Here is a 27291-nt window from a genome sequence, read left to right as displayed (position 1 = left end):
TCTAGATAGGAGATTTCCGCGCGGGAAAACTACGAGTAGAGAAATCATAGAAGTTTGTGGTCTTCCCGAAAATTTCTTATCATTTGTAGAAATGGTGAGTTTATGCTAGTAAAACAAACCGACAGACGAAAGATTCTCACAAGTCTTTTCATGTGTAAGTACGCATTTCGAGTTTTTTTTTGTGTATGTTTTGGCTAAGAGCTTTAAAAAGGATGGTCCTGTAAATCAGCCATGGGCAATCATTATACATTAAAACTGCAATTCCATCAGGTTTTTTTCCCCCCATGGCAAATGCCATAAAAGGTAACTGGATACCATTTGCTGATTATAGTATATTTAAAGATCAAATATGCTTTTTTTTAAGCTTCAGCAATATCATGCTGACTGCTGTTAAAGTAAAATAAGTTGGTATAATTAGAAATGACAAACAATTGTCAAAAATGAGTGTGCATCTGTGTCAAGCTGACATCATAATTTTGTTACAAAGTTGTACATGTTTATTCATAGTAAAGGAGTTGAAGGCTGTGCTTATTGTGTAAAGAGTTTGTACTGCATAAATATTATTTCCTTTATTTTTTACAGAAAGCAGCCAGACAGTTTAATTCCAATGATGAGGAAAATGATGATGCTAATGAAAATGATGTTTCCAGCAATGCGTCTTCTCTTGATGATATGGTTTCCTTTAATGGTATTTGGCACAAGAGGGTCACGGTGTAGTAATAGAGAAGTTTTGATGGGGCTATTACTAGATTATGAAGTTTTTTCCAAGAATTGCTTTGGATATGCCAGCACCAAAGTAAAAAACATGACTGAAATGAGAGAAAAGAATGGGAGAAACAACACAAGTCTACGTGGTAAATTATGATGGTTCTTCAAAGGCAATGGAGATAGAATTTTCTCTAATATTGTGGAGCAGGTCACTAGAAAAACAACATTGGGTATGCATGTATGGTCTCAGACGGAGACTCTACCGCCCACTCAGCAGCAACAAATGCAAAGGTTTATGGTGACACCACAATAGAGAAGTTAGAATGTGTCAATTATTGTCATAAAAGAATGGGGGCAGCTCTTAGGAGAATATGGAGGATTGACTGAAAATGCCTTCTAAGTACTATTGTAAAGTACTACAACATTGCCATCAAAAAGCACTTAAGAAATCCTGAGGAGAGCTATCTTGGCTGGCTGAGCTGTTACACTGCATGTCAACAGATGAAAATCTGCATCATCTGAGATGTCCTGATGACCCAAAGTCTTGGTGTTTTTGTAACAAAGCGGCAGCCAAAGGCAAGGCACCAGGAAAGCTTAAGAAAAAAAATACACACTCTTGCATATGAAGTTGCTCGTGCCATTTGCCCCATGTATGAAAGGATATCAGACCCCCAATCATCTGAAGAGAATGCATCATGGTTGAACTCAAAATGCCAATGAAATGCCACCATCTGGGCTAGATGTCCAAAGACAACATTTGTGGGTGCCACATACTGTATGTCAAATCAACTATGTCACAGCTCAGTCAAGGCTCAGCTCACCTCTCCCAGATGATGAAACATCTTCGATGTTATTCCATCAATTATTTTGAAAGTCAACCAAAAGAAAAAATAAGAAAAGATATGTAGGAAAGCAGATCGTGCAACCATCCCTGCATCAGAGAGGCAAAGACAAGAACATGTGCAGACAAAAATGCTAATAGTTGCCAACCAAGAAAGCTGTGAGGGTGAAATGTATGGTCCTGGTATACTAGAATTGACCTAAATTATATGGTAGGATGCCCAGTCTAGCATATAAACACTAAAAACTGTTTTTTAAAGTGATCTGACAAAATGTCTTTTGAGCTTAAATCTTTAAACTTGAATTTCTGCAATTGCTGTTTTTCACATCAGAGCTTGAATACAAAACACTGTATCTCAAGAAGTTCAAACGTCATTCTTTAGATCACCGTCTCTAGTGAACTTGTTCTACTTTTATTTTTAGCTTACTGTAACAAGAGCACCTTCCCATGTTTCAATTGCCTGCTGGGACCAATAAAGTTGATCATTGTTATAAAGACACCAAAAGTTTTGGTATATGACATGGTATTGTGTGTATGCATTTTTGTATCTCTCGATCAAAAGTGAAATCTTTCATTGTAGGTACCCAAAAGCATTTTTTTATGTGCTGAAAATATGGTATTTTAACACTATGGTTTTAAAAAAATTCATATTCATAACAGATTTTAATTTTTGGAGTAGGTGCCTCAACTTACCTGTAAACGACTGTGAGCATATATCTAATTTCAAAACTTTGTATTTCTAGCTATTTTACCAACACATTTATTTTAGATATTCTGATCTTGCAAATATTGTTCTACAAATTTTCAAACCACATATGCATCAAAATATTGTATATTTAGAGAACAAATTTTGCACAGGAATAAATTCATTTTTTGTTTATTGTCACTTTTGTCGTCTTGTGATGAGGAAAAATGTGGGTATGCAATTTAGCTTTAGTACTGACAGCAAGTAAACTCTGACATGCCACATTTGCTGTCTCATCTCCGACACTCACTCACATTTAACAAGTTGCCACAAAATTACATTCTGTTTGCTTTATTCTGCAACAGTACCAGTTTGTAGTCCCTTAAAAATCATTATCACTGAAGCATGGCTTTTGTGTACCAGAAAATGGACAGGCAAGGGAAAAACTAACAAAAGCATTTTTAAATATAAATTGTAATATTTCCCACTTTCTCTCCAAACCTCTAATCTTTTCTTGAAATAACCTTTATTCCATGGTATTTCTAATCCTAGAAACACAATATACAGGGAGTATTTTCATATGTACATTACTTCCTGGGCAATGAAAAATAGACTTCACAAAAAGTTTTCCTGGGAATAATAAAAAAAATAAACAGGTAATTAACATTTCAAAAATGTTTTTTTGATGCTCTTTTATATGGAGGAGGCAGCACTTGTATGTGGAAGTTTATGTGCATGAAGGTTTTACAAAAATTGTATCCTCATTAATATTGATAACTCTACAGTCTTTTAATGTGAGTGACGACTATAGTGTTGCACACATCCATGTTCACCTGCCTCCCGTTGCACACATCCATGTTCACCAGCCTCCCCACCAACCCATCTCTCAAAGGACTACTGTCCACCAACAAAGTTCCAAGTTCTCCCTCCATGCATCCTGCTTGCCTCCTCTTAAACACAAACACGCGCTTGCACATACATACATTTGCACATAAAATACTCTAATACCTTGTTTAAGCCCTTAAAACTCTTCATGAAGTCTTTATATTCATAGCACAGTAGATAGTCTTACTAAGTAACAATGGTAATTTGAAAAGCAGGTGCAGTAATGGACCTCATAATCACTATCACAGGTTTAACACCATCCATTACTGTCAGGATATAAAATTATGTCCAACATTACTTTAGGTAATGTAACAGGTTATCTGAATTTCATCTTTGCATTGCATGGTTAAAAAGTTTACAGTGTGCACTTGACCATTAACTTAATAAAATCTGAGTACAGCTAAGACTTGAAAATCTCCAACTCTTATCACGTTTAACTCATTTATGACCAAACAGAAATTGCTGAGCTGTGAGAAAGAAAAAAACCCGAGATCTTACTTAATCTTATTTCTTTATATTTCATTTTTGTCAAATTAAAAGAAGGGAGAAACGTCGAAATAAAGATCAGGCACAAGCATTTTAAAAATGTAAGGAATAAAAATAATTTACTTTAAAGCTTGTAAAGTTTATGCAATATGCTGAATCATTTTTAAATATAAAAAAGTAAATGCTGAGAAATGATCACAGTATCTGTTGCAGTACAAGGCAAAGACAAACCACAAGTTTGGACAGTATGGCATAAGATGGTCTAAATTTCTCTCCAGTTTTGGCAAAAGATGCTTAACACCAAATGGTTATCTTACAGGAAAAAGACTTAGCTAAGAACTATGATTTTCTTTAAGAAGTTATATGAGATCTTTTTTAATGCTTTCCTCAAAATTGGTATATGTTCATTTGCCCTGGACATGCCAACGTTGTTGCCAAAACAAAGACATTTTGTTAGCAAGAACATGCAAAAAGTAAGATTTTTGATTCAAAGTGAGAATTTATCTGATAAGCTTTTAAAGGTCATGGTATAATGATAATGTCAACATTTAGCTAAAACAGTGTTCCCTCTTTTGTTTGTTCCAACAAGCAACCATTAATTTAGTCCCTCTGCTTCCCCAGGGAAGTATACTGCGTGTTGCTGAGGTACAAGGGACCCCTTCACATGCCAGTCTGATGGCCTTTAAGCCAGAGACTGGTAGTAGTCAGCCATGACGCGCCATGCTTTGGCCGACATGAAGCCATCTGGTGGGTTTGTGCCTTCACGTGCCATTTTGCGCATTTTTGTGCCAGAGATAAAAAGAAAGTCGTCTTTCTTTTCTGGGTCAAAGAAATCCATCGCACGCTTCACATTGTTGTAAGCCGCAACGCGGAAAGGTACAATCTCTAGCTGAGTTAAACCAGGTGCCATGGTAAGAACCTGTAAGAAAGAAAGAAGCCAGAATGTACAAACCTACATAGGTATTTATGAATGGATGAAATGTGAGTGACGTAACTTAAATACAGAAATTTTAAACCCTAGCCAATGTACAAATATGACAAATGAGATTTTTTTCTTGAACGCATTCATTGACTGTAGATGGTTTTTAAGCAATCTGAGGCCCTTCAACTTGATAAAAGTCCTGATATTTGGTAGTTTTCCTTTCTTTTCTGATGAATTCCCTATACTTTATTGGCCCCTTTGGCAGGTTTGGTAAGGACTGGTACCAAGTAAATGACGGAAATAAGGATTTTCAAATACATCTTTAGTAATTCTATGCTTTTCAAGATAATGACCCATGAGTTATGAGAAAGTAAGTAGGGACTTTCCATGTTTGCCACCTTTTAAGACAATTAGTGGGCAATAGTTTGCCTGCTGTTTTAAAGATTATAAGTTGAAATAAAACTGCTAGCAGTAGCACATTTATAGCCTCACCATTTTCCCCAAGCACTGTATAAGCACAAAGTATGCTTTTACACTGTTAATGACTAAAATAAAAACGTACAAGAATAATGAAAGAAACACATCCAAGCAGCAACACAGAGGAAAAAAAAAACATTTCCATGTCAGAAAAAAATAGAGTAAAAAGCACACAAAGTTGAAATGGAGGACAAAAACTGAAAACAAGTGAATGCAAACCTTTGCACCATGTGAATGGTCATACAGGTCCCTTGTACCATCTGGATGTGGCATGCCTGCTGGGTCACGACCCACAATGTAGAAATTGGCACCTGTGGACATTCTGGCCTTAGCATGCCACTGTACCTAAAAGTTTACAGAAAAATAATTAACGACATTAATATTGCACCTTTGGAAGTGCGTCAGGTTCTAGTATATACCCATTTTCTGAATCACACAGCAATCACAGGTTTATTAATAGCCAACACAGAACCAGTCCTTGCAAACCAAAATTTTATAGAAGAGATGATTATAGTGATTATAGACAGCACATATTCTAAAGGCATTCATTGAAGACTGTATGGATAGTGCCAAAAGAAGGGAGGGCATTTGGGAGTAGTCCTTGACTCATTACACAAACAGTTTTGGCTTTGTCCTTTTATTTAACCATCATTCAAGTGGGTTTTTTGTTAATTATCTTCCCTTCATATCAAAATGTTCAAAGAGTGGAAATTGTGAAATGCAAGAGACACACGTTAAGTTCTGTTGCTACTTTAACTTGCTAAGCTTTCATGCAAGAAGAATTTGTGCACTCCCTTTCGAACGAAGACGAGCTCTCTGCGCTCAATCTAAATAATTAATGAAATGCAGGGATTTCTGGCCAATAGATGACATAGATGACAATTTGTAATGTTGTTTGCCTGCAGGTGATGAACAGATAGTTATTATGTGTGCGTTAAATGTCTGTATGAGTATGTATGACTGCCCGTGTGAGCAAAAGAAAAATTTCTGTCTTGGGTCTCCTCAACAGACAATAAAGTCTGATTTGATTTGATTTGATTTAACTAAGGAACTGTGACATGTCAAGCAGAAGATAAAGGAAATTTTATTCCCAAATTTATTAAAAAATGTTTACCTCTGTGGGACCTGCATACATCATGGGTGATGGAAAGATAGCAATGACTGTATTGGAAGGATCTAGGACATTTTCTTCTAGAATGGCTGCATGCTGCTTCATTCGAATGGGCAATGGTACATCATCATCTTTTGTCCATCCACCTGCACCACACATAATTAGCTTGATCATCTAGTTTTGTTTTTAATAATCTAGCTACAGGTAACTTGCATTCAATGTTATCTGCTTTCACAGCATTAAACAAAATTTTGGAATTTCAGCAAAGGAAACTGTCACCTAATAACATTGACATCATTGTTATAGATCTGGGATGGCACATATATATATCATGCATAACAGCAAAGAGTTTAGCATCACAGTTGTGGACCAAAACTTTGACTAACTCACCCAGAGGATGAAGAAGTAGTACAGGGTTCTTGTAGCCACGCTCCAGAAGATGGCGGCGGGTGTCTGTCATCAACAGAGCGTGACCATTGTGCACAGGGTTACGCAGTTGAAAGGCAAACACTGCATCTGCCTGTACATTAAAAAAAACCAAACAGTTAAATTCAAACAGTTCAAATAATTTTGTATCAGTCTAAGAAAGCTTACAACATCATTACATCACAAAATATAACTCAGATATTAATAGGAAATTTGTTTCTGAAGACTATGATGAAGGTTGAAAGTAAACAAGTTTAGAATGTTGAGAAAACTCATTTACTATTACAACTTCATGAAAACTACTTACTCCCAACTCTCTAAATTTAGCCCGAAGCTCTTTTGGTGTCAGCCGATATTCATCCAAGCCATCATTCCAGTAGATGCGTTCAAGCACTTCTAAATCACCTCCTACTAACCAGTCTCCACTGTCATATATCATCTGTAAAAGAACAGGTTGTATTCAAGAGCAAGCTTTTAGGATCTTCAAGGTGTCAAAATTATACAGATAGAAGATGTACCAATATTAATAATGTCTTACAAAATAACTTGTAAGCATTAATTTCTTTTGAACTCTTTTATATCTGATGATGACAACTAGAAAGAATGAGGATTTTGTTAAAATTCCACTTTGTGAAATGAATAAACAGTTGTTCTGCATGAAAAACTGGTCACTTTATCAAAAACAGTATAATGCCCTATTTGTCACCTCCCAGTTTTCTGCATTTTAGATATTTAACCCCATAGAAGGTTGTCAGGAAAGACAGCATGGGAGAGGAGATAAGCATCACCATACACAAAAAAGTTGTCTGCAAGATAAATGTGGTCATCACCCAACCATTAAAAGGTATGGGACTATATATTTTCTTCTTCAAACACTTCTTGCATTAGTCTTGCAAGTATGAGAGGGAACATCTCTTACCTTAATATATGGATGTCCAGTATTGGAAGTGCCAAACTGGCGAGAGCATCTTTCCTCCTTATTATGCGGGTAAAACTCAGGCTTGCGCAGTATGGCCACTGGTTTTCCTTCGTAACGAAGCGTAAAAGCTGCACATCCATCCAGCTTCTCCTTGTCTGCAGTTTTCACAGGCAGAACTATTGGGATTGACTGATTGGTGACACCACCTGGCAAGAACAGTAAATGCATTTTAACCTGCACCAAGAAATGCTAGAGGCATGCATCAAACATGAATACAGTGAGGTTGCACTTGGGTTATACACTTTCACAAACACAAACCACATTCTTTGCAGTAACTTACCATCTAAGAGGCAGCCAAAGTGCTGACTTTGCAAGTATTCCCTCTCACGCATGAAGCCAGCCAGAGGGGAGGCCCATCCTTCAGCCAACACTTGTGTCCACTGCAGGTCCAGCTGTGAAAGAACCAAATTTGAAACATGAATATTTCATTTCTATTAGTGGACTAGGTTTATCATGGAAATCATAGCAATAATATCATTCCCACATATGTGCAGTTTGCATTTTTTTATGAAGTGAGGGAAGGAGAAGATATTTTAAGGAGATCTGCCAAAACATCAGCTCTTTGTCTGAAAGAGATCATGGTTTAAGGATGAATCAAGTGATTACAGCATTAGTTACAAAACCATGTTGATCAAAGACGGTTCAGTTGACAGGTTAAAATAAGTACATGCAGGCTTCGTTCTTATAATGCACATAGGCACACAAAGAGTTACTATCAATAAAAGGTATTCACCATGTCTATCTCAACAGAAGGCAGGGCCTCTGCTTCTGCTTTAGCCTCAGCTTTCCTAGATTCTGGAACAAGCAGTTCCCGCACAGTGCTCACAGCTCCACGGGGAACTACTCCCTGCACAACAATACAATTTTCTCTAATTAATTGAGCGTAATATGAAAGAACATTCAACTTATACCTTATTATAAATTTATTCACAAAATCCAAGAATTTTAAATGCAAAATGACCACAGCTGTGAAACAAGACTACCTCCTCCATCAGCATGGTGACAATGTCCTGAACACACTCATCCACTGTCAGCTCTCCAGCTTTGAGAGTAATTTCAGGTTTAACAGGGGGCTCATAGGCTTGGTCAACACCAGTGAAGCCTGAATAACAAAAAAAAAGAAAAGAATAAGTCACCAGAATGTTAAAATTTTGGAGGGGAAAGTCACCATGATGCTCTCCCCTAAGAAAAAAAAGACATTATTTTCCTTCTAACTTTTATCCAATGAAAACTCTTCCATGCCCTCCTACAAAACAAAACTTGAAAAAATAGATTTACTTTGATTCAGTAAATGTTCTTGTGCACGGCTGATGCTAAGCAGACATTTTTAATTGTTAGTACACCTGTTTACCACGTACACACATTCACTATGGTATCCATACAGTCAGATGTGAAATAGGGTACAAGGCATTTAATCAATCTTTAACTCTTAGAAACTCTAACTTGTCTAACAATGTACATTTACAGTTGTGTTCTAACTGGAGCAATCATCCATTCTTGTCTTGAAATATCCAGTGCCCAGAGGCAAGACACCACACACACATATGCATGCCTGCCAGCTCACCCAGTAGGACGAGGTATCTTAATTAAATACAATATTCTGTCCATATCTTAGCACACCTTTGATTTTGCCTTCACGGGCTTTCTTGTAGAGACCCTTGACATCACGCTGTTCACAAATGCCAATTGGAGTGTTCACGTAACACTCAAAGAAGTGCAGCCCAGAAGCCTCATGCAGAGCACGTGCCTTGGCACGATCCTGTTGCCAGAAAGAAAAATTACATTATGTTCTTACCCAAAACATTTTAAAAGTTTTAAATGTTTACATATTCTATTTTTTATATGCATATTCCTATTTTAATTATATCTTCTTTAACAAAATGTATTGCCAAGGTGAAAACTCCACTGAAATATTTTTCTTGTATTTTCATTGCATCAAATACAACAAAAGGTTCCATTTTTTAATAATATTAAATAGGATTTATATAGCACCTTTCCAAAGATTTGCTCAGAGCACTTTATATAAATAATATACAGACTGAATCATCAACAACCATACACCCATATTTGCATATAACAGACACTCTCACTTCTACAACATATGCTCACTCATACATAAAGTAAATTACAGACATGCGTTATGCATGCTGATGGTCAGTGTCTCTTATTATCTTCAGCAGAACTAATCTCGTGCCAACACCTCTATTATGAACAGTTTAAAGTACTCAAAATTTGATGGTCTGCTATATCCAATGACAGACAAATATCATCATTTCATGCAAACAACATGTGCCATAAGCATTAGCCAGTACCTTCTCATATGGGCTGATGAAACTGGTGATGCACACAATGCCGCCATCTGCAAAGAGCTTGGCAACCTCAGCAATACGGCGGATGTTTTCCTCCCGGTCCTCAGGGGTGAAACTAAGATTCTTGTTCAGACCTGTGCGCACGTTGTCACCATCCAAAGAGTAGGCTGGTATACCTTGGCTAACCAAGTATTCTTCCAGTGCAAAGGAGATGGTGGTCTTGCCAGCACCAGACAGACCAGTCAGCCAGACGGTGCATCCCCGGAAACCCCCTCTGGCACCTAAAGCCTTGCCACGCTTGTCACGGGACACATGGTGTGCCTGGAACACCACGTTGGTGGCACGCTGCACAGCCTGCAGCAAAACAACAAAATCAAGGAGGTGAATGAAGTAAGAAACAGGCAGGTCTACTTTATACTTAATCTGATGCTGCTCCTGGAATTAGAGTGTACACTAAACAGCAATTCACCAAAAAAAAAACAAAAAAAAAAACAAAAAAAAAAAAACCAACCAAACCCAAACTTCATTTAACAAGCCTGCAAGTTGGCTAAAACATGGTTCCACTACATCTGTTTTTCTAATGCATTATGCACCCAGATTTACTGCTAATTAAACATATATTTTGCTGATTCCACAAAAACAAACTTTTCCAGACAATATGAGCAAAAGCAATCTAAGAACTTAGCATATCACCAAATTTTGCTGCAAAGTATGCTAGACTGAATATAGAAAAATCATCAAAAGTTTATATTTAGTTTCACATTATTATCCATTATTTTATTTTTTATTTGTTCCATTACTCTTCTTTACACAGTTATGTATTTCACTTTTAGTTCTGACTTGGCTGAAAAAAGCATTTTATATAGATACCGCAACAGCAAATTATCTTTCCAACACTTTTTCTCCACATCAAATTTAAGCTTTACCTGAATGTCCCTGTGTCAAGTGATGAGTATGAGCTTCTACACACTGTAATCAACATTTACTGACAAGCATGGCTCATATGGTGTAAGGACATTAAACCATCTTTTAATAAGATAGTTCCCAAATCTCCAAAACTGTCAATAATTTAAACCAGTTTTCTTACTGCTCGATAGTTATTTATGAACCATTTTCCATGCAATGAATATTTTAAAGTCAGTCTTTGCCTATTCCATACTTAATTTTACTACCAATGCAAACAGGCTTGATTAAGCCTGCCATGTCAAAGTGACCATTTGATTGGTCCTCCTGTCCTCATCTATAAATGTTTTAGGGGCAGTGATAAAATAATACCTGCCTGTCTCCGTGTGCATAAAATACAGACAGAGAGAGAGCATGATTTACCTGAAGATTGTCCATGTTCTAGACAGGAAAATGGGAAAGCCTAACGTAGTTATCACTTTTTACTGTTTGATTTATTACTAGATTAGGAAAATCTATCTTTTGTCTTGTCAACACAACCGTTTCATCTCAACAAATATTTGCAGCCTCCTTCGATTTGGAAGAAGTTGTTTTTGGAGGATTTGCACATCCTGCACCACAGCTGTCTCTAAGATAAACAACCCGATTGCAGCCACTTCGATGAACACCTGCTTGCCTTATCTGCCTTGTTTTGTTCGTCACCCACTCAAGCAGCCAGCAACAGCTGAACAGCCCCAAGCAGCTGTACATTCAACATACTTTGAAAGGCACTGTGGCTCATGGTCCCCTCCGCGACACAAGTGCGTGGTGCGTGCGTACGCGAGCGTGTGTGTGTGTTTTAAAACTGATCGACCCATCCGACACAGGAAGTCTCAAGCAACTGGTAACGCTCACAGAAACTCTTCACCCCTGCCTTTCTCGCCATTCCTAGTGGCTGACAGGATGCACCCCTCTCCTCCTCCCATGCTCTTCTCCCGCCTGCCTCCCTCCTTTTGCCGTCCCATCCTCGTCTCCTCCACGTCCTCTCTGTCCTGCGGTGCTTTTCCTCTCCACAACACCTGTCTTTTCTTCCTTGCTCTCATAGTATGCCCATCTACTCCTGCCTTTGGGATTGCCTTCACGGGTTCAGATCCCGTCGGGATACGGTCCTCTTTTACTGCCTGTGACACCTGATTACACCCTACTGTTGTCGGAGACTATCGTTCAATATACACTAAAGTGGACAGAGCAGGAACTGACTTACGAAATGTAAAAGACTGGTCGTCCAGCACAGGACCTGCTCACCATCGTTCAAGACAGGCCTGAAAAGACGCGTGCGTCCCCCCAATGACCGGTGCCAGTCAAAAAGACGAATATATGAATGAATGACCTGATAAAAGGGCTTTGTCGTGAGGTAGTCTTTGTTGCTAGCTCGACAACCTCCGCTTCCTGCATCCTCATCACGTCTCCTTCAGCACCACAAACAGCAATCAGTGCAGCTAAGAGTCTTCACTTTCTTCTGACAAAGCACTTCCAGCGTGCTTGAGGGTAATTACTGCTCCAGCAATCATCAAAACAGTCTTGACAATCACCAATCGTAACCCTTTCTTCCGTGAAAACTGTGACCTCAAAACAACAGTTTGGCCTGCTTGTGCCTCAACCAAGACGCGGGAAAAAACTCAATGAATACATACCGACGACATCTAAATTTGATTGAGATGACATAAAAGAACAGGAGACTGTGGGTAGACCAGGGTGAAGGTGGGACCGACAAGTGTAAAGCCGTTCTAGAGGTGATCTTAGCTGATGGCAGAGGCTGGCGTTAAGGACTGTTGGGAGGAAGGACGTGCTAAGAGCTTTATACAAAACACAAATCAGCTCAACTACTACAAACCCAGGAACAGGCGAATGGGTTCTCGTCTTCAAACGGTCCGTCTGCTGACGACAAAGAATTCTCCAAGCCCGTGACTTAAAACGCCCCAGACATTGATCGCTGCACAACCGTTTATTTCCGAGAAATGAACAGGAAGAGCAAAGTAATGGAAAAGCTGCTTCGGCACCGATTAAAGCTAGATTCCTCGGCGTTTTCCATCAGCCTCTCGTAGAGGTTTTTTAACTCCCCACAAGTGGCCGGGCCTTTTCTTCCCAGGCTCTCTTTTCTGCTCAAACATCGTCTGACCCATCCATTCCTCTCCGCTTGAGCTCCTCTTTCCATTTCCCTCTTGTTCACGCCACTTGCAGCTGACTGTCCTTACTGCCATGCATTGCAATCCCATAGCGCTTGCCCGCTCTCACCAAGGCGGAGCCTCCGTCGTTGAATAGCCTCGCAAAATCCAAAATGCTCCCAGCTCCCGTCTGCCAGGCGTAAATCGCCTTTTACCATCCAACTGGTGCTGTCGAAACGAGGCTGATGGAGGGACTCGTGTGAAAAAAATGCCCAGAACGTCCATCACTGAAATGTGCAGGTCAGCAATGCCATCGCTCTGGCTCGCTCTTATGATGGCCGAGGGAAGCTGACAACTCTGTTGTAGTTGTTGGCAGACGTCCAGCCCTATCTTTGACAGATGAATAGGTGTAGTTAATTTATAACTTAATTTTCCCCAAATCTGATCTAATAATAATAGACTTCCAAGGCTGACAAAGCATAAGTAAAGATGAAGATTTTGTTGTAAATCTTTTTTTTTTTAATGTTTTTACAGAGCATCCTAACTGCAGTCTGCAGAACCTCGGCTTCTGTCTTATAGTTTGTAGAGTACTTGTCTGCAGGAATCACACTCTGGAGTGTTTGTCACTGCACCTCCTCCGTTTCTAGTGGCCTCCAGCTGATCCGTCTGTGTATAAAGGAGATTATTAGCTAAGATTTGGAGAATATAGTAATCTCGTAAATGATCGTCCAGTTCAGGAGAAGGCAGACAACACTAGTGGCCTGAAGTGTGACAATGGTGCGGTCTGGGACTATGAAAAAATGTCACTGACAGAGAACTGTATGGAGCAAAGTGGGCGTCATCGCTTCTTATTTCTTGATCTTCAGCAGAGCTGCCCGCTTTATATCTACCAGCTTTCCGTCCATGACTCGGTGTTTTTTGTCGTCCTAGACTTTAGCTAATAGGTCATTATACGTCGTTAAATCTTATGTCCTAGACCTATGTATATCCTGACCTACGTGATAGAAAACCCAAGTCTCAATCTAGACACGATTCCATACTTCACAGAAATGCTAACCCAGAAGGTGGAAGACTTAAAGACGACTTTACTAAAGTTTCTAAAGGACCACCAGATAGCCGACTTCAACCACTAATTTAGGCTGTGCCGCCACAGTAGTCATTTAAAAAACTAAAGAAAAATGTCACAGTACACTTTTGTGTGCCCTCCAGCAAGGTAAACAACAGGATACATCTGCAGGATAACAAAATTACAGGAACAGGACAGGCGCACTCTATGACTTGTCCCAGCCCCATAAATTCCAAACGAAAAAAAAAAAGTAGCCCGGTTTTTTCGTGCTATGCATGTTCCACGCTGATTTATATCATGGCCTTGCGATCTGTTGCAACACTTTCACGTGTTGACAAACTACTGTATCGTACGGCAAACTGGATTTTAAAAAAATGGAAAGGAAAACAATATTATGTCGCACACAAATCACAATGATCTCTCTCGCCACTCTCTCACACTGCGGGTTGAGAGGTTAGGTACAGAGAGACGGACAAAAGAATTTTCCGACATTTTCATAGAATGGGACGCTTATTCAAATTTATGCTAGGCACCTTGTTTTTTTCTCCCCCAAATAAAGATGTTTACATCGACACACAAAAGAACAAATGGGGGACAAACAGGACGTGTGACTCCATGCCAGCTTGCTTTTGGGTGTGTATGAGAAAATGGTGTGTATAGCTGTGTGCATTGGAGAGGAGAAGGACAACCCGAGTAAAGACTATCTCCAGCAAGGACAGCTAGTCACACCTCTCCACGGTTGTGAAAACATCTCGCAAATGACGCGTCCCATGCCCTGCCCAGACTGAGGCGAGACAGTAATTTGCCGGCTTTAAGCAATTATTTCCCACCTTGTTACAGGTGGGGGAGGGGCTCATTCTCAATTGGTTATAAGATTTCACTGCTCATCCACCACCATCATTAACGATTTTTGTGCAGTCTGAAGCACTGAAGCAGAAGCAGCGTAAACTCCTCTGCAGATTGAAAAGTGTGCAGTCTGTCTTACATACTGCGTTTCAAAATGTGCCTAAATGAAGGCAAGAACAAGCGTGAGCCTGGGTACAAGTATCTAATAATACAAACATAAGTTTGATAACGTCACATCCTAACGATAGAGTCCCACCTAGACCTACAGAGGAATTGGTATTTTACGCTACATCACGTCAAGGCAGCCAGACCTGTAAACATATGCCACATGCAAAGAAAGAACAACGTGCCCGAGACGACAGCTGAGTCCAGGACAGCCAACCCTCACCTGTATGGGTGACAGGCGTTAACCACTGCGCCCCCCGGACCGCCCTAGAGCTATAGTGGAGCCAATAAAATTAAATAAAGACAGCAAATAAAAATAAAGAGTATTAAAAAGATCTCACGAGTGCAATAAACAGTTATGAGCATGCATTGTGTCGTCTGCTACTATTCTTCCCTTTCTTTGTTGGTTTCCTGTGACATTTTCTTAAGTAAATCTGCCAGAAAAATGGTTATTTTTGTACAAGGAGGTCACACCTTTTAAAATTTGCGTTTTAAAACAAAACGTTTTAAAATTTGTCAAACGATTACAAATGAGAAAGTGGGTCATAAGACAGGCATTCTTTCTTCGCGTGAGAAAGTCATGTTTGATTTTCCATTTCTTATGCATTTTACACATGACTGGTTAAAATCGTTTTATTTCAGCTGTTTCATAGTTGCTTAAAACGACAGTTAACAACAACAACAACAACAACAACAACAACAAAAACCGTGTTTTAATATGCAATTGTATATGACGCAAAAATAAAAAAATCAAATTTTTTTGGGGGGGTTGTATATTTACCTTCCTCTTTAATATCTCTTCCCAATCATTGCGATAAATAAATGGATATATATATATTATAACGGGGCGACGAATTTTTAAAGGATTTCAATTTTGCGTAACACTTAAACTTAAAAGTAAAACAAAACTATTGCTTTAATCAAAAAAACGTTTGAAAAGCTTGGTGACTATCTCTCTACTACAGTAGTACTTCCCAGTGCTTCTCACTAAATTTATTAAACACAAACGTACCGAGGCTATTATTTTCTCATGAGGACTCTGAAGATTCCCGATGAACTTTAAGGATGAGAACTAAACCAATATTAGTCACCTAATTATTAATTATTAAATAGACTAGAATGACCAAGTATCTGCACACTGACATTTCTGTAAAACAAAGACCTCTGGAAGTGACAGGTCATGTTGATGACGACAGCGAATGACGCTTCGCCGGAACTACAGGCGCCCAACGTCTCCTGCGAATTTTCAACGTCCACAATTTTGTTTGCTCTGTTTAGAAAGTTCACGAGAAACAAGGCCGGACATTTGACAACAATTTATTTCGTAGTAAGCACAGATGCGGCAGACGAAGCGATGAGCCATAGAGCCCACATCAAAACCGGAAAAGGTAAAAGCCGTAACTAGGGTGAGGGCCATACATCCTTGCATACATACATGTCTAACTCCCCGAAAAGGTCCTTAAAGGGGTCGAGTGTACAGCAAGCTGCTCGCCCGATGGCTAGCGCTTAACAGTCAGCTAAAATGCAATAAGAGTATTAGCTGACTGCTAGTCATCCTGTCAGTGGCTAGAGGCGGACTGGTGTTTGCTTTGTTGGAAACAAGGTAAACTTGAGGAAAGAAGTGGTTGCTCCACTACAGCATGAAACTTGATCGTCACGGAGAGCCTGAACTCACCTTACAATTCTTCATTTCTGACCACCCCACCCCTCAACATTTATGCTTCTGAGACTTCCACAATACTGACCCAAATTCCTCGATGTCATGTGACGAAGCTAAAATATAAAAAAACAAACCACACAAACCTGTGGCGTAATTGGCAATTTAACCCTCACACTATTTATCTTATCAACACAAAAGCAACAAAACTTTTAAGGTAAGGTTCATAGTATTATAGATACGATCATTTCATGTGCGGTGCCTGTTCAAAAATGTCATTTTACAAATTAAAATTAAGCGCGTGCTAAGTTATTTTTACTTTTACAAAAGTACGGCGGCAGTGACAGCAAAAGTTTTTTTTTAAAAGCACCGTGACTCACAAACATGAGTTGTTTCATTCAGATAAGAGCTAACTACACGCCTATATTTAAACCTCCCTACCCCGTCCCCGCCCCCCAGGACACACCCACACCAAGCTGCGGACATATAGAATAAACGCCAATCATAATCCCAGAGAAACAAAGACGGAATAAGAGACACGCATGCTCGCAGCCCAAAGTACTCTCATAACCTCACGTCTACGCTTAACAGAATTTGGGACACATTCCCATGCATTGCGGGAGGGTCGGGTCGCGCCGAAACAAGTCGCAGTGACACGAAATCCTCACCCCAAATTCTTCCCCTCCCCAACCACCACCACCACCACTACCCAGCAGCAGACTCGCAAGAACGCAAGAGAGGAACTTACGGATTGTAGTGGTACACTGTCTCCAGTCATGACGCCGCTAGCCCGTGGTTTGCTAGTACAGAGCTAAGGCAGTGAGGACACTGGCGGAGCTGGGGATGATAAACGTTAGCCAGACTTGCCCACAGCGTGATACGTGCTGCGAGGCTCACTGCCCGTCAATAAATAGAGTGCATGCCCGTCAGCCCCGCGCTCTCAACCCCGATTCCGCCAATCGGGAAGCGAGGAAAAGGTGGGCCTCCACTCGTCAACGATTCTGACTTAACAAAAAAATAAAACCCTCGTCACTACCCTGCACCTATTGCGTGAGGTAAGAAACTAGAACGTCGCAGCGCTCGACTTAAAAATAAAAAAATGGAAGGTAGAAATGTGTAACACTGTTCTACCTTGGTGCTAGTTAAGAGGGAGGAGAATTAACAACATGCAAACTCACACACGCAAGTTCATTTACACGCTCTCACTTTTGCATTACTTCTCCACCAGGGATTTGGACACGTGGAAGTGAGAAGGTAAGTAGGGTGTTGGAAATTGGTGTTTTATGTCATCAGCAACTAATGCAAAGAAGCAAGACATGTGTGGAAGTGTGAGGGACTCTCGTTAAACATCATTAATGTTAATGACCGCACTTATTTTTCTTAAATACATAAACGGCTGTGGTCTGAGCCCGAGGCTTACAGATTTGAGATGACAGTTAATCGAATTTTGATAGGCGATCGGAGCATCATCTGGCTACGTGCAGCCGTAAAACGCTCTCTGTCACTGAATGTAGCTGACGCTGGTGACAACTCATGCATTTATTTTAAACAGCTGTGCGCGTGGTGGGTCCACTTTCAGTCACTTCTTCCAATTCTTCCTAACTAGAATATAAATTTGTAAAATGGAAACTAGAGAGATCACTGGCAGCTCAGCGATGTAATTGTTGGCCTTTGAAGTCCCGACAGGAGCTTCCGTTCTGAAGGTAAATGGAGTCCACATGAACAGGTAGGCGTGCATAAATACACAAGCTTAAAAGAAAAGCAACAGACGGATAAAAGGAATAAGGGAGGAGAGGGGAGAGACTGATTAGGGGAGGGGGACAGCGTGAATCAGTGTTTTTTTTAAGTGGAAAACAAATTATTTTATGCCAACGAAGTCTCATGATCCTGGCTCTAGTGATCGGACCTCTTCTTCGCCACAAGTATTTTCTATGGACATGGAAACTGTTCACTATTTACTGGCCGTGCTGCTGTGTATGTGCTGATATTGCAAAACACAATCGAACTAACATGCAAGCAATAATGACAGTCAACCACTTGAAGCCAGTAAGAAGGCTTTAAAAAAACAGTAAACAGATTGTTTTTCCTCATATCTACTTGATGCACACGCAACAGATTTTTTAATTTTGTTTTTTCTTCAAACGGAACGAGGCGACAAGCTGCGACTGAAATATATCTCCAAGGCACAAGACGCCTCATTGAACACAGGTCGATATTTCTGCAGTTAGGCCACGTTGGCTTGGCACGGTGGACCACCTCTTCTTGTGTGTGCCACCTGTTTTTACGCGTCTTTTTATTTTCACTGAGACCTGGCACCTTTGTCTTTATATTAAATCATCAAGAAGCGAAGACGCCGTGTTATACAAGTACCAATTGATGTTCGTTTACTTTGACTTTGGCATCGAACAGGAGCAATTACATAGAAGTACGCATGCCATGGAATGACCGTAAATGCACGTACATGTTACCTGCATTTATACTAGTCATGAGGTGTTCACTTTGACACCACCTGTCACTATGAAGATCAGTCTCAAGTGTCAAGATACAGTTTCTACAATCCTGTGCTGAAGCGATAAAAGTCGTTCCATACAACGACCAGTTAAAGGCAACATGTATATTGACAAGCGTTCTAATACTCTTGTCATAAGGGTTTTTTTTCATATTATTGAATACGTCGATAGGTTTGGCATAATATGTGTATCAATTTTTGTGTACAATTCTATTTTCAACGGTTGTGTCAGTGCTAAGACTGCAACCATTCTAATCTCATGTTTCTCTTTAAAGGTTTTTTTCTGATGCAAGAGGGACACAACTTTCATCACAATCATTTTTAAATGCTTACAAATCCAGTATTTACTCGTGCGATTTCAAATGAAGTTAAAAAAGACTAACTTTATGTAACCCCTGACACATAGGTGTATAAGAGTTATCTACAACAAGTGGGTTTCTGTGTCAAGTGTGTGAACCAACAAGCGCCCGACCCACCCCCTTGCGCGCTATGCACATGTCTAGAGATTTTATCTACCACCCAACATGCTGATAAAATTTTCTGATGCCCTTTTATATCTTCATTACACCATAAACTTACCGAGAGATAATTCATTTTAGGCCAAACCCAAAACCATTATTATTTTGGGGTTGTTGGCTTGTTTGTTTTTTTACAATTTCTCTAAAGTGTATGCATGTTTTACACATTTTGAGATATTTGCTAGGTTTTTGTGTACCAAACTGGCTGAAGTGTGCAATCAAGCGGTCAATCTAATCTACAAAGGTACATCCAAACGAGGCTTCAACACCCTACTTCTTGAGTTCAAGATCCCAGAGCATGGCCTAAGCTTCCTCGACAAAACAAACATACCTTTGTAGGACTCAAGGCAGGCAAAATTTCTGCATTTGAAATGCACGCACTCCTTTGACAACCTGCTGAATGACAAAGCAATCTTCGCTTGAGAGTTTCGCTGCCATGAGACGCTTTTATATAAAAGTGTGATTCAGAATTTCTGAACTGAGATTAAAATAAATAAATGAAAAAAATGTTTCGTCACTTAACAGTAATCAGACACCAAAGTCCCTTGACAAGGGTCAGAAACAGTACTATCACGTTTATCAGGGACATTAGCAAAAAAAAAAAAAAAAAAAAAAACTGTAACACTATCATGCCCTCTCAGTTTTCAACTGCTACCCGATATACTTCGCCCGCACAGGTCACAATATGGGGTAACTGCGAAAGTCGGGGAAGCACTTCGCGTGTCACGGTCGCAGACACTGCAAGGTAACATCTTGTAGACAAAGCAAGAACGTTGGAAGCCAGACACGAGACTAATCTATGGTCACATGCTGGCATTACTCGGCGGAACGATCGCAAAAAAGACCCTTCTTAACCAGGCTAATGTCGTCGAGCATTTGACCAAGTTTGGCGATCTTGAGTGTGAAGATCACAGAGGATCGGGACGTTGAACTCAGGTCAATGTGACAAGTTTAAACTTGTTCACAAATTAACATTACTTCGGAGGTCTGATGCTTCGGCACTTTGCCCGGTTAAGAACGGCCTTGACTGTAGTTTTGTGGAGGAAGTGTATGTACAGATGCACAGTTTGCACATGCCTGAGGCCCCCCTTCCGTGTCACACACACGCAAACACATCGGGAGAGAGAGAGCCGGTGGGGGGGGGATTCATAAAGAAAAGAAAGCTGGAGAGATAGTAGTGAAAAAAGAGCAACAGCTTGGAGTGCTATACCAGCTTTAGTCGCAAACCTAAAATGTGCGAGTTCAAAAACAGTGCACACGGGAAGTTACATTACGAAATATGGCTACATGCTCCCCCTACCGACAGCGACCGTTAGGGGTCAGTACGATTGTGTTGCACGTTGTTGACGTCACAGAAATGGCGTGACATTAGTTTTCGCCATCGTCACGTCAGTCTTCTAGTTACACCGCTCATCCAAAATGCACTGCCACCACGTAAATGTCACTAGACGATGGACACGCTAATGTCAGAGCTGCTAGAGAATGCGTTAGAAGGGTTTTAAAAAAACACTGGGAGGTTGGGAGAGTGTTGGCAAAGCCCCTGCGTCATGAGAGGCGACAGGGAACGCACCGCTAGGACAGCAACAGCACGCATATCAGAGCGCATGTTTCGGACAGCAATGAGAGACTGAGCGGTGTTCATTAATTTAAATGCTAGAGTTAAGGGTGACCAGAGGTTTCTGGAGCGATACCGGGACACGTGCCGATCATGGTGTCGTCACCGACAAAGATCGAGCGCAAAAAAAAAAAAAGCGGTGGGGGAAGAGGGAAGACCCAGAAAGGCGGTAATTAAAGGAGACAAATTTGACATTATTAATCAAACTGCGATGGGCAAAAGCCAAACCCAAAGGCACGGATATGAATCAATATACGGTACTCAGATTTGTAAATACCAGTGGGGCATTGATCGAGTTTTTAAATGAAAACGAGACATTTTATGAGCAGACGGGACAAGCGGTCAAAATCGGACGTGTGGTCACTTTATAGCTGCTGTTATCCGCCAGAACAACGGGACAGCAAAGACATCACGACGACCTTCCCCCATCCCACTTCCTTTCCACAGTATATGATCAGTAGCGTACCATAAAACCAAAATACCTTCATTTTATTTTTTTCCTCCTTTCTAGGGTACTGAGATGTTTAAAAATTGTTATCCGCATAGCTTAAAACTTAAATAGTATCAAATATATACACACATAAATTAGATATATTCTTATATCTCTCTACACATAAATTCGCTCATCCGTGGAAAGTAAAATCCATAAAGCATTAAATATATACACACATCCCAATTTCCTTCTCTAATGATATATATACATGTACAATGATGTGTAGCAAATGACAGCTACAGGCTTAGATTCACGTCCACGTCTAGGGCCACAAGTTGTAAACGCGGCATGAACAACGCGTGTTCCTCATTTCCTGTTCATGCATAGGAGCGCCTCAAACACGAGGATTAACGGCTCTCCCGACGTGGACACTTGCTACGGAATTTGAAAACAACGAGCGTCTGAAATATTTGCCTGTGCACGGACACGTAGCCAAACCCTCCCCCGACTTGTCTTACGGCATCCGTACAACACTTGGTAGCTTGTGTTAGTCTCACCACTTTCAAGGTCTACGTTTTGATGAAGTACTTTTTTCCCTTGTTGATTCATTAGCTAAGGTAACATGTGTTTTAAAACAGACGACTACACTAACTGTCATGATGTCTTTGTCATATGCTTCACCAGAACAGTAATGAGTAAAGCTATAAAACCAAGCTAACGTTTGTGAATTATTTTAAATTTTGAAAGAACGCAGCATCCACTTGTTGATTCTGACTAAATACCAAACTGACTCTGAATGAAAGTTAATTTTAGATTCCGCACTTTTTTTAACAAAATTAAAAGTGGAAATGAGGCGTAAAATGCTTTTTTTTTTTTTTGAAAGATAATCCGCTTCTATCACTGGATGCAAAATGTAAGCTGCTTACAAAGAGTGCGTTTGTGTCATGCTTGAAGACATGTGAGCAGTGAAATTTGTTTTCATTCATTAATCACCATCTCCCCAAGGAGAAATTTGATTTCCCGGTTAGATGTTTAGAGTCTCACTAAAATGGTATCAAAGACAGAAGTTGAATTTCTTTATATGAGAAAGTACCAAGGCAGTTGCGGATGCAGAATCATTCATGCAGGAAGGTGTAAATCAGCGGTTCTCAACCTGTGGGGCGCGCCTGGGGGGAGGGGGGGCGGCGACGTGCTTACCAGGGGGGCGCGAAGGTGGTCATTTCTTTAAAGTTTCTTATACCGGTATTCGTGAAATTAGCTTACATTGCTGGCTAAGGGAGGCGCGCGGACGTACCTTTGTTCTTCAGGGGGGCGTCACAAGTAAAAGGTTGAGAACCGCTGGTGTAAATGGTGTCAAGCACATTAGTCCAGTTTTTACTTACATGAGAAAATATCAAAGCAGATGTTGATACAAAAATTAATAATGCAGGAAGCCAGTAAACACAGTGTGCAAGAGCAAGCCTGATTTGATAGCTACAGAATAAGCTCAAGAAAAGTTATAATTTAAAAAAAATGGTCTCCCATCCCTGCCGAATTATTAGAAGACAGGGTAGGTCTGTAGCACGACAACTCAATGAGCTAAGTGCAATTACATTCTCCGAATCTTCTGAAGAAGAACCTTTTGAAGACTATTTGAAAATAGCATTCAACAATTCAACTCTCCTTTAAACAAATTCTGGAAAGTCCAAACAACTTTTTATGCTTCTTCTGGGATTTTATGTTTGTCTCTCTGAGAAGTATTTGCTTGAAATGTTTTGTTTCCATTTACCTCGATAACTGTTTGGAGGATAAACAAGAAATTGTAAGCAAATGCTTTTCACTGGATATTCCTATATTCAGGCTGGTCTAGCACAAAGAAACCAGTGAAAACAAAAACAAGGTAAAATAAGTTTACCTTTGACAAAGCTTGAGTGTAGTGAGCTCCGGACATAGTGATTTCCTTTAACTGCAAAGACCTGTCTGTAGTGGTGTAAAGATTTCTTTCTCTTAAGTCTTTCTTTTTTTTTTTTTAAAGATAAATTAGAAATTAGAAACTGGCCAAAGCTGCTGCTCCACAGCCAAGTCACATGCAGATTAACACAGACTGTGAGCTCTTTTTATATAGACACCAGTGTACTAGGAAATAAATTTTAACCCCTTCAGTGTATTTTACCTTATGTTTCTGCATGGGAGTGGTACCAAAAGAGTTAATTCATAAGTACATGGATATGAACAGTTCAATCAACATAACAGGTGTTGTCCACCCACCTCCAATTCGTGATTGGACTACTGATTTTAATTTGCGGCACAGGCTGATTAACAGCCATACCTAGCAAGAAAATTGTGATATTGAGCAGAGACCCCGCTCCCACTCACGTACTAGAGTTTTAAAAGTCAGCATCTCAGAAAAAAAAACCCACACACACACCAACACAACTGCTGACTGCTTTACAATTAAGCTTTTAATGTTATGCAAGTTGTTGAAGCATAAATTAGCCACAAACTTAAATATTGATGAGTGACAAATACACATATTAATACACTGCAAAACATTCACAAGAATGAAAGCATAAAAACAATACAAAGGAGCTTGTGTACAAAGGCATAAAATTGTTAGATATAGGGGTGGGTGTTAACACAACAACCTTGCCCAGAAGCAGTAGTTTCAGTAGCCCTGCCTATTGGAATGTGTGAATTGTATAATTTTTTTTTTTTTATTAATGTCATGTTTTTAAGAGGTCTTCATGAAGTCTCTGCATAGACACACAATAATATTTTAGTTTTCTTAACGTTCTTAATATTCTTTAACACCATGTGCTTCTGACCAGATTAAATGACTGACGAGAGTGATGTCCCTTCATGCAAATGGCTAGATGGTGACAGATCTTCAGCACACTTCGTCTTTGGCCGTTTATCTGGGTCAGATTTTGTGTACCAATGATATCATTACCTATGTTTCTGGATTGGTTTCTGTGTCTTCGCAACTTCTATCAATTTTCCAGAGCATTTTATTTCAACTGTAACGTCAGCGCCATCTTGCCATATTTTAGATCTGTGCATCATTTGGATTACTTGTGCCCACAGAACATTTTAACTTTTTCAGTAATGCCGATCATTGCGGTTTTCCATTTTCTGATTAATGGGCCTGTGTTTTATCGTTGAAATTTCTGCAAACTAGATCTTGGATCTCTACGTTTCAACGATGTCGCCGATGATCAGTGCATTTTATAATGGATACGTGGTTTTATGACGTCCTGCTCATATTTTGAAACTGCTGTCACGTTCGCTTCTTTAAGTGCTTGGATACTCAGCTTTGTTTGCTCAACTTTTCTTCCGCTGATATTTTGATTTATTATAATTGTTTCTTCCAAAAATTTTAAACTGTTTGAAAAAAAACCCACTTATATAACACCCTTCTTAGTAACTCAAGAAATGGCTATTTGTTGAACTTGACTTCCCATGGTCGCAGATGGCAGAGATGTGACATTGCCGCAGAATAAGGGTTAATTAAGTAAAGCAATGACAGCCACAGCACTGGTAGGTTTCTAACAGTTAACCTATGCTATAGGTTTATACAGATTTTCCCAAATACTATGCAAGCCAGTAGCTGGAGTTATTAAACCTACTTACGTCCTCCAACGAATGCATAGTGTGTCAACTAATTAAAGGCTGGATGGGATGGGCATCATTTCATCAGGCCACAGTTGATGCTAATAGCACCCCAAGGCCTAATGCTCTATTCTGTCAATAAAGCAGCCAACATTCTGTCAGCTGTCAGATTTTAAACCTTATATTAAGATGCTTGAAATATGATCCCATGAGCTCAAATCTGAAGAGATGCCATCAATACCTTCACGTCATCCTGAGAACATCAATATACTCTACAAAGCAAAAAAACTGGCAAACAAAAAACAGTTTTTTCATTAAATAAGACTCCGAATATGTGAAGTAAAAGCTTAAAGTTTCTTCTCCTTAAAACAAATAACCCAGTGACTGATATTTGGTATTAAAAGTTAGATCTGTATCTGGGTTGGTTTTTTTGTATTGACATTATTTTTGCTCTCTTGTTTGTATGACCAGATAATAACCAGTAAGAAATATCTAGTTATTTGCATGAGAAAAAGGTGCCTTATTATTTCTTATTCTATTTCATGGCACATTAAATTGTAGAAGAAGTGTAATTGAGAAGTGTACCTCATTTTCATGTCATGCTTTAAAAAGCTGTCAGTAAAACAAATCTTAAATGAAATTGTTAATGGTGCTTCCACCATTGAAAATTAGGAAGTAGCTTAAAGTAAAGATAAAACAAAGTGGCCGATCAACTATGGAAACTAGACACCAAGCTGAACAGTGAACCCTTAAAACTAGCCACCAAGCTGAATAGGAAACCCAGAACCACTAATTACATGTCTCACCTGAAAATTTAAAATTAGCTATCACCCAGCAATAAACAGTGTAGAAAACAATCAAAACTAATAAAATACTTTAAGAAAAAAAAGCAGAGAAGTAAGGGAAAGGAACAAGCCCATCTCCATGCTTTATTAATCAGCTCCAACAAACCTGGGATAGCCTATGACTATTATGAGAGTATTATGTACAATTAACATTACTTCCACTGCTGGAAACTCATCATTCGACACATCCTGCTGAAAATCAGAAAAAAATCGAAAAAGAAACAAAAGTCAACATAACCTTATGCTTCATACAAATTTATAGATGAGACAAACCCTCCCCCTTTTCAAGACCATGTTACCCATGTAAGGATGACAAATGCCTGAAACAACTGCTACCCACACTTCTTTTGGCAATGTACATTTATGTTGACTACAACAATCACAAACAATCAAAATAGTGAAGCAGTAAAAGAACTGGCTTCAGACTGTTGCATTCAAAACTTCGCCATTCTCTCTCCATAGGAATTTATTACAAACCTGGGATACAGTTGCGTCTGAGACCCCTATATCGATTCCATGGCTACTGAATCATGCGATCAAGATACAGGGTTGTGAGTGTAAATGGAAAACGTTTAGGTTATTTACCAACCTCGGACTGGTGCTTGTGTGGACTAGGCTTTGAGGTAATCTTACTTCCATAGACAGAAGAGCTAAGAGGTTGAAAGCTCTATCACTTAAATGTGGACCATCTGGAAATGCTTAACAGTTTCTTTTACTACATAGCCTCTCGCTCTCATCAGTCTTTGGTGATAATCTAACAATATAAGAAAACTGGAGCTAAACCAGACCATATAAAGCACCACAATTTTTAAGAACTGGTTTGGGTGTAGTGGTATACACGAAAGGTATGCTGATAAATGCACTGCAGACTGGCAGTAGTCGGCATTCCAGAGACGATAAACAATCTCTTTTGTCTATGAAGGACTTACGCTTTTCACACGCATGCACACATATGCTTACATGAGGGTTGCTTGCATTTTCGCCGCTTTCACAAGACATTGTGCTGCTGCTCTTCGGTTCTATTTTTCAAACCTTCAATCCCTGTTACCTCTGTTTCACCTCCAGTTGAGTTGGCACTTCCGCCTCGTCAAAGTTTAAAACAAACCCCACGAACGTTTTTCGGGCTATGATGTAATTGATGTTATTTTTAGAATAGAAAAAAACTGTTATGCT

General features: G+C 39.6%; 1 protein-coding gene and 1 long non-coding RNA gene across 5 annotated transcripts; one reads left to right on the top strand and one right to left on the bottom strand.

The window, feature by feature from the left end:
- The first annotated feature begins 2 nt into the window (after positions 1–2).
- On the top strand, positions 3–2883 carry LOC112558024. Its single transcript, XR_003098055.1, has 2 exons — positions 3–154; positions 583–2883. It is a non-coding gene; the product is annotated as an uncharacterized LOC112558024 (long non-coding RNA).
- Positions 2570–27238, bottom strand: LOC112557785 (bifunctional 3'-phosphoadenosine 5'-phosphosulfate synthase-like). 4 transcript variants are annotated; one of them, XM_025227827.1, is made up of 13 exons: positions 27079–27238; positions 26275–26310; positions 9833–10183; positions 9141–9279; positions 8504–8622; positions 8254–8367; positions 7801–7912; positions 7461–7666; positions 6849–6980; positions 6506–6635; positions 6119–6261; positions 5224–5349; positions 2570–4524 (listed from the first exon to the last, which is right to left on the bottom strand). In XM_025227827.1, the coding sequence occupies exons 1-13, from the start codon at positions 27115–27117 to the stop codon at positions 4288–4290; spliced, it is 1884 nt and encodes a 627-aa protein (XP_025083612.1). In that variant the 5' UTR covers positions 27118–27238; the 3' UTR covers positions 2570–4287. The 4 variants fall into 4 exon arrangements, with proteins under 4 accessions (XP_025083612.1, XP_025083621.1, XP_025083628.1 ...); XM_025227836.1 differs by lacking the exon at positions 26275–26310 and having other exon boundaries at positions 27079–27237; XM_025227843.1 differs by lacking the exons at positions 26275–26310; positions 27079–27238 and adding an exon at positions 23580–23763.
- Between the last annotated feature and the right edge of the window lie 53 nt (positions 27239–27291).

This window comes from Pomacea canaliculata, linkage group LG1 (genome assembly GCF_003073045.1).
Source record: "Pomacea canaliculata isolate SZHN2017 linkage group LG1, ASM307304v1, whole genome shotgun sequence".
Classification (NCBI taxonomy): Eukaryota; Metazoa; Mollusca; class Gastropoda; order Architaenioglossa; family Ampullariidae; genus Pomacea; species Pomacea canaliculata.
The sequence above is the reverse complement of the archived record's forward strand: the minus strand, read 5'-3'. Positions and strand labels throughout refer to the sequence as shown.